This window comes from Chelonia mydas, chromosome 13, assembly GCF_015237465.2.
Source record: "Chelonia mydas isolate rCheMyd1 chromosome 13, rCheMyd1.pri.v2, whole genome shotgun sequence".
NCBI classification, from domain to species: Eukaryota; Metazoa; Chordata; order Testudines; family Cheloniidae; genus Chelonia; species Chelonia mydas.
In genome coordinates, this window is record NC_051253.2 from 13,964,162 (window position 1) to 13,972,101 (window position 7,940).

The window sequence follows — 7,940 nt, forward strand, 5'->3', positions numbered from 1 at the left end:
CGTAAGTCTGAAAGCGTTGGATGGGCTACAGTGATTTTGGCAACTAAAAACTTTCCTTAACCTCAGTTGCCTCATCTGTGAGATGGGAATGATGATGCTTAATTTTTTATGAAGTGCTTTGTGATCCTTGGATGAAAAGCAGCATGTCATGGATTAATAATGATCGTATATTGTGCTTTTCATTAATAGACATCAAAGCAATTTACAAAGCAGGTAAGAGCATCATTAAACATAATCACACTAAAGTATTATAGTACAATTGTTAACTATTATTGTCAGTGAGGACAGATTAATTCAATATATTTGACTGCAGAAATTTCAGATTTTTAGCATTTCACACACTCTGGATAGTAATTTCCAAAACAAAAACAAGGGAAAAGTATGATATTTGCTTGACTTTATTATTATTTTAATAAAGAGAATGTAAAGATCTCAGTCTTGATGTGCATCAGCAATACATGGAAGGCTATTGCTTTTCCTGAAACAAATAAATAATTGTAGGTAAGCAAAATAAGAAAGCTTTCATTATATAGGTAGAACTCATGACTGGAAAGCTATAAAACAATAAAGGAGTAGGATTTTTTAAAAAAACATTATTGGAAAGAAGGGAAATGTCAAGAGTCACATTTAATAAACCAATACAAAAAACTACATCCTGTGTATTTCGAAAAAAAATTAACTGTCATCAGCCTCAAGGTTTATATTGTTTCCAAATTTTGCATAAAGCTGAACCTTCAGGTCAGATAATACCCTCTGAATTGATTCCACTCGAGATTCTAACGCTTCAATTTCTCCTTGTAAGTTTTTCTGGAAGACAAAATATTGGCTAATTAATACCAAAGCACACTGAGCAAAGTTTCTCATTCGTTTACCTATAGATTACATATGTCAAGCAAACTATATTCCAATTATTTAAGAGGATTCCTGGACTGGGAACAGGACAGAATTCAGAGCTTTCAGTTGCAAGTTCAAATCCACGTCAGTAGTGACCAGAAACAATTACTCTCCACTAGCTGTTCTGGGCCACACATTAAGTTTGTTGGTGGCATCTCTTCAGTTACTAATAGAGAGGTAGATCTACATCAGAAAATACGAGTGCATGCTCAGCAAAAGCCAAAGACTGAATCATGGCCCAGCACCCTTGTATATATTCCCATCACTCCTCCAGATCAGCATAATACACACTGATGAGGCAGCAGGGGGAACAATTGCGCTGTTATTGCCCATGCAGCACTTCTTCTGTAGCTAACTTGGAGATTTCAGACTAGAGTCATTATTAATATTTAACCTGGTACTATGTCAAAGATATTCAGAAAGAGAAAGGTTCTAAGTGACAGATGAACAGCTCATGACCATCAGAACACCCATCCTAATGTAGAGCTCTCTGTAGCACTGAATATATCAAAGGGACTCTCCCACCCTCACAAACCTTTGCCTCCTCCAGCATCTCTTGTGTCTCATCTTGGGAATGACTGATAAAGACATCACCAATCTGATAGGGTATCAGTATGGAATCATCATCATCAAGCATCATCATGTCATCACATGCATCCTCCAAATTCTGAAGTTGTTTCTGTGAAGTGAAAACACAGTCAAAAAACTGGTCACCTTATCCAACGTGATTTATGCATTAACATCTACTTTATAGTCAAAGCTATTCTGAGCTGTAGAGGCATAATCTGGAGGAGGATCAGCAGAACTGTCAGGTATACTTGGGAGAGACAAGGTAGGTGAGGTAATATATTTTATTGAACCAACTTCTGTTGGTGGAAGGGACAAGCTCTTGAGAGTCACAGAGCTCTTCTTCAGATCTGGGGCAGGTAAGGAAATATTTCTTTACAAACTGCACAATCAACTTGTGGAACTTGTTGCCATGGGATGTTGTGAAGGCCAAAAGTATAACTGTTCAGAAAAAGAATTAGATGAGTTTATGCAGGACTGGTCAATCAATGGCTATTAGCCAGATAGTCAAGGACATAACCCCATGCTCTGGGTGCCCCTAATCCTCTGACTGTGAGAAGCTGGAACTAGATGACAGGGAGTAGATCACTCATTCTGTTCTGTTCATTCCCTCTGAAGCATTGGGCATTGGCCACTGTCAGAAGACAGGATACTGGGCTACACAGACCTTTGGTCTGACCCAGTTATGGCCCTTCTTATGCCTGAGCTAAATACAAGCTGGGACAGATTGTTAAACATAAGGGGTTCACATATGCTCAGTAAGGCCACTTCAAATGAACTCAGCAATTGAGGATTAGGATTTCAACAGAGTTGCACCATCATAACTCTAGAATAATGCTGTGGGGAGTCTGGCCCAGAAAGTTTAGCAAAAGGTCTGAATAATCCTTGATTAATCCCCACACGCACACCTACAACCACCTTTTTCCCCATAAATGACAATTAAGGGGTTCTAAGCATTGCACAAGTAGAAGATATATTTATCTTGAATGTGTTAGTCATTTGTGCTTCTCGCAGCATTACTTCCTATACCTAATCACTTTTTCCATCTTCATTTACTTTAGCTATTTTCAAACTGACTTTATAGACAGACTAGACTCCAAAAGCAAAGCCAGAACCAAAGTTCTTCTACTTATAGTGCCCTCCAGCCCCTACTACAGATTTGAACCCCAATTCTGAGCTGCATCAAAGATAAGCTCAGTGCCCCTAATGACATGTCAGTAGATAGCAAAGGTACCTTTTTAACTTCTATTTCTTCTTTCAGCTCTGTGATCCTACTGGTATTTCTTGCAAATTTGTTAATTTTCTGTTGATCTTCAAAAGTAACATTGACATCTTCAGCAGCCTGCACAGGGGAAGAGATTACAGAGAAGATTGAATTGTTATATAATGTTTTTAGGGAGAATGAAGATGAAGTAATACCGCCAAGATTGTTAACTTTTAGGTAAAAAATGAGAAACTTTATATTTCTCATAGTTTCTTGCCTAAGGACAGGTCTATACTAGAAAAGATTTGCCAGTACAGTTATACCAGCAGATGCTCTTCCTGTGCATACAGCTTATATCGGCAAAAGAGTGATTCTACCCGTATAGCTTATACTCATTCCCCCAGTAGGATACTGACAAAAGCACTTTTATGCTGATTTAAGTGCATCTACACTGGGGCTTTTGCCTCTTGAGAAACATCATTAAACTAAATTGCTCCCTCCCAATCATTATTAGGCCAAGAGATCTCAGTGCAGACCTGACAGTTAAATAGTCAGTTACCTTTTAAACTGATCAGCACTGTGGAGAAGACATGAACGGGCACACACAGGGACTAGGCCAAGGGACCCCCACCAAGCTGAAAAGCATTGGGAGGGGGAGGGGCCATTCCTGCCTCTCCTGGGGCGGGGAAGCCAACAGGGAGCCCCAGCGCATACCAAGGGGTACCAGGGAGGCGCCCGTGGGAGCACACAACACACAGAGCAGCAGGAGGGGAGCGGGGGGAGGGATCAGTGCCCCCCCCCAATGCCGGGGAGAGGATTGAGGCTCCCCTACAGACCCAGCACTCCCCTAGGACAGGGAGCGCCCAGCCTGAGGACAGGGGGGGGGGCCACAGGGCGAGCCAGTGGTGCCTCCCGGGGCCGCTCAGGCAGCGCCAACCCCGCGGAGGGGGGGAGGGGGAAGCCTGGAGGAAGGAGGCGCAGAGCAGGCCCGGGCCCGTCAGGCGAGGGGGGAGCAGAGCGGCGCCAGGGGGCCCCTCGGACGGGGGCGGGGAGGCGGCGCAGAGCCGGCCCCGCAGCCGGAGGGGGACGCAGAGCGGGAAGATGGGTCCCCCCCCCACTCACCGCTTTCTTCATGGTGGCAGCCATGTTGGACTGAACTACTGGCCCATCTGCGGAGGGGGAGATCCCAGTTACCAGCTCCCTCGCCCCGGCCTAGGTCGGCCCCGGCTCAGCCACGGTGGCGCTCCTCGCTCACTCGGCCGCGCTCGCAGACCCCATCCCGACCGAGTTGGGAAGACCTCGACTCAAATAACGTATGAACAAGAACCCCCGCACTTGGTACTTTCCGCTTAAAGGCGCTGTCAGCGGGATATTTATCCGCCGACAGAATGGGGGCCTTAGATGCCGGCCGTGGAAGTTGCCGCTAGGTGGCGCAACGAGCCAGCACATGGAAAGAGGGAGCCCAGGGTAGCGCAGGAGAGCTTTACAGTAGTGTTCCCCCTCCCCCGCAATGCGCCCATCCACACCTGGGGGAACCAGCCACAATGACTCCCCCATTATTGGGGGGGGGGGGGAGCAGTCACCCAATGCACTCCCTAGGCTTGGGGGAACCAGTGCTTCACCCTTCTCCATGTCCCCACTCAGCAGTCCATTTATTATAATGAATATGGATCAATTACATTAATTACAGTCCCATACATAAAATATTAATAAAGGCTGCTGGTGCCAACTTTGCTGACTGCGGTAGGTGAGCGCCACCTGAATCTTAAGGACATCTACCCTCACATACTCCTCCGGGATCAGGAAGTGTTATCCCCACGTACAGATGGGGGTATGGAGGCACAGAGGAATGAAGCATCTCGGCCGAAATCACACAGGAAGGCTGTGCCCAAGCCAGGAATTGGTCCCCGGTTTCTCTAGTCCTAGGCCGGTGCCTTAACCACAAGACTAGTCCTCTCCCAGGGGCATCTGTCTTGATGTGGAAATAACTGGAGGTGCGGGGAAGAGTTCTTCAACTGCATATTCCTTTCTGGAGGGACCTTGTGAACAAACAATAACCTTTTTGTTAAAACAGAGGGATGTTTTTTCCTAAATAGAAATAAGGGAAGTTGGCATTTGCACTGCATAATTGCCTCCACATGCTTTGCTTTATTTATTTAGCTTATATCACAGCTATGAAAAAAATCAGGTCACCATAACATTTCATAACCACAGCTGCGGGGGTGTGTTTTGGCTGCAGTGGACTCCTGACAACCAGTTGCTGTTAGTGCAATGCCCAACATTCAAGAGCCTGGAGCCTTGGTAGAACAGGGTGTATAGCTGATGCCGTGTTTGGCGAGCTGACAACTAGCCAAGGTTTTGAGAGTAATTTGATTGATGGAAAGTAGCTTTGGTGGGCTACCTCCCTAATATTTGCAAGAGATCTTGTGGATACAGCTGTGAGGTTTCCCTCAAGCCTCAGTTACCTTGACTTCAGAAAAGCATTTTTTTTTAATTGCTACTGACTGACATAAAGTAGCCAGAGCAAGGTTTGAGATCTGGCCCTTGAAATTCTGCTACTGGTTAGTAGTCCCTAAGTGCCTAATCCTGCAGTCTACTGAGCACTGCCTGAGGGTGATGTTGTGTGTCTTCAGTTCCCACTGATGTCAGAAGAGCAAGATAAATACTGTAGCGCTAAAGATAAAAAATGGGGATTTCCAAGAAAAATGTTGCTCATAACAAAAACCTTTGCAAATGTGTCTTTCCTGCAGCTGTTATACATGCTAGCCAAAAAACTTTCAATGTAAGCTATGGCAAGGAGGAAAATACTTATATATTTTGCTATAACATTCTTGTCTTTGACATGCACCTATATCAAAAGGAGTTGAAGGCAGTGGGATTCATGAAGAGATTTGACCTTGCAATGCCTAACACTTTTAGGTGCCTAGAAATTCACAGGAACAACACTGTAATCCACAAAGCTGAGTTAGGCACTTAAGCTCCCTATATAACGAATGGGGAGAAATAAGCATATAAGACTGTGATCCACAAAATCCAGCATGCTGGGTAGGGAGCTGCCTAAGCTAGTCAATGGGAGACACTAACTAGAAGGTGGGTGCTAAGCTTCACTGCTCTCTTGGAGATTGGCAACTAAATACAGGCTGCAGGGAGGAGACACCTGTATCAACTTAGTGATTAATGAACAGGAACCTGCCACCTGGTATCAGATGACTTAACACCTATGGCTCTTCTTGAGCCAATGAGTTAGGCACTTGTCTCAGTCCACACAAAACAGGTGGGGTGCCTCTGCCCACCTTACAACTTTTAGTCCAGTTATTAGATAATGGGATGTGGGAGATCCAGGTTCAGTTCCCCCAGGAGGGTAAGGCTTTAAACAGGTCTCCCACCTCTCAGCAGAACATGCTACCCACTGAGCAATGGAACATTCTGATGGGGGTGGGCGTTTCCTCAGTTTCTCCTGTTGAAGTTGTTGTACTCAGGATAAATAATGGTGTGTTGGAGCAGGGAGACTGGATCAAGGATCATCCCCCTCCCAGGTGGACACCCTAACCCTAAATGGGACTACAGAGTCATGCCCATTTGCTTGCTCTCTTTGGCCCAATGACTATTTTAGTATTTATATACAGTGGATTAGAACATATACAGCACTTTATTTACTGTAAGTAGTCTCAGTGAACTCAACTGGAAAGGACTTCCTATGTACAAAAAGTTAAACATTTGAAAAGGCTTGCAGGATCTGGGTCTCAGATTTCAGGGTGTATTAACTGGCATATGTAACAATTGCAGGAGACTCGGATATGCAAAGGTTATTGGAAGCAACCCTATTTACTGTTTAGTGATGCATTTTCCTGAGCCATCTTTCCTGTACATGTGTCCTCTCTTGGTTATTTTTAATAAAATAAATTAGGAAACCTTCAAAATCAAAAGAAGAAAATAATTATACAGGCACACAAAAAAGTAACAAATAGAAAAGTATCAACGTGCATATGGTTATGTGCCAACCCCAAAATTAGTGTTTTACAGTTCCCTAATACCTGTCATGCAGGGATTTCAAAACTCTCTACAAACATTAATTAATACTCACATCAACACTGTGAGGTATCCAAGTAGGTATTAACTCCATTTCAGAGATGTGGAAACTGAGGCACAGATAATTTAAGACCAACACTGTAGGTGCCCAGATTGAAGCATCTAAGGTATCTCGTGTTGGGCACCCAATAATTGAGTATTTTGGAGCATTTGTGCTTAAGTAATGTGTGTTAGAACAAGCAATAGAATCTAAAGCTACTGACTCCCCGCCCTGTGCTGTTGGATCATATTAAAGAAGTTCTGTATTAAAATCACAAATGAGTTTGATTTCCCATAGTTTAAATTCCAGGGTATTACTAATTAAGAGGTCTCTTGGTTTTTGGAACTGTTTCTCTCCCTTTATGTGTGAAACTTGCAAGCTGCTAATTGTGTTAGTACATTCTAAGACAGCGTCTGTTCTCAAAGCAATTCACAGAGAGAGAGACTCAAAGCAATACTCTAACAACAGAAACAGCACCCAGAGGCTCCCCACCCTTTTGTTGTATTAACAATTGTGATTAAAATAGAGATAGAGGATGTATGTGGATGGATGCTTGGTGTGGATAATAACTGAATGATCAGGGAGGTGCCAGCCTAAGAATCCAGTGTCCATCGGCTGAAGAAGACGTCAAGTGGAAATAACCAGAGGACCCCCGGAGGGCAGACTGGAATCCACCCAACAGCCTCAAGAATGGGAGAACCAAAGAACAAGATAACATCTTGGAGCCGTCAGGAATGTGCTATCTGCTGATTGATTCAGCAACAGCATGATGAAGCAATTCCCATAGACTGTCATAGGAAGAAATTCCTATAAAAATAGACTCTAAAAAGTGAGAACTTTGGGGTCTGATTCTGCAAACCAACTTCCAGGAGCATCAGATGAGCATCTGACAAGGCCCTGCTCCCTCCTCATGTCCAGGCCACCTGGCCAGTGGCTTGGCATGAGCAACTCTAAGGCTGGTAACTATGATAACAACCTTGCAGAACCTCTGTGTGTGTGTTTGTATGAATGAATGTGTGAATAAATATGAGATTGAATGGAATGTTATAGCCATAACTAACTGCTTACTGTGATTCTTTCTGTATTCACAATAAATGTGGTATTTTGCCTTTTTCCCTTTAATAAGATCCTGCTGGATTTTATTTTATTGGTATAACACCAATGGCCACCAGGCCATCCTTCCTCCACAAAAGGTTCATAAAAATG

The 7,940-nt window shown here is 43.9% G+C and overlaps 1 protein-coding gene across 1 annotated transcript; it reads right to left on the reverse strand.

The window, feature by feature from the left end:
• Positions 1-380: 380 nt before the first annotated feature.
• Positions 381-4,699, reverse strand: PFDN4 (prefoldin subunit 4). Its single transcript, XM_007059757.4, has 4 exons — positions 3,788-4,699; positions 2,696-2,803; positions 1,430-1,573; positions 381-807 (listed from the first exon to the last, which is right to left on the reverse strand). Exons 1-4 carry the CDS (start codon positions 3,809-3,811, stop codon positions 676-678), a joined length of 408 nt encoding a protein of 135 aa, XP_007059819.1. The 5' UTR covers positions 3,812-4,699; the 3' UTR covers positions 381-675.
• Positions 4,700-7,940: the final 3,241 nt, after the last annotated feature.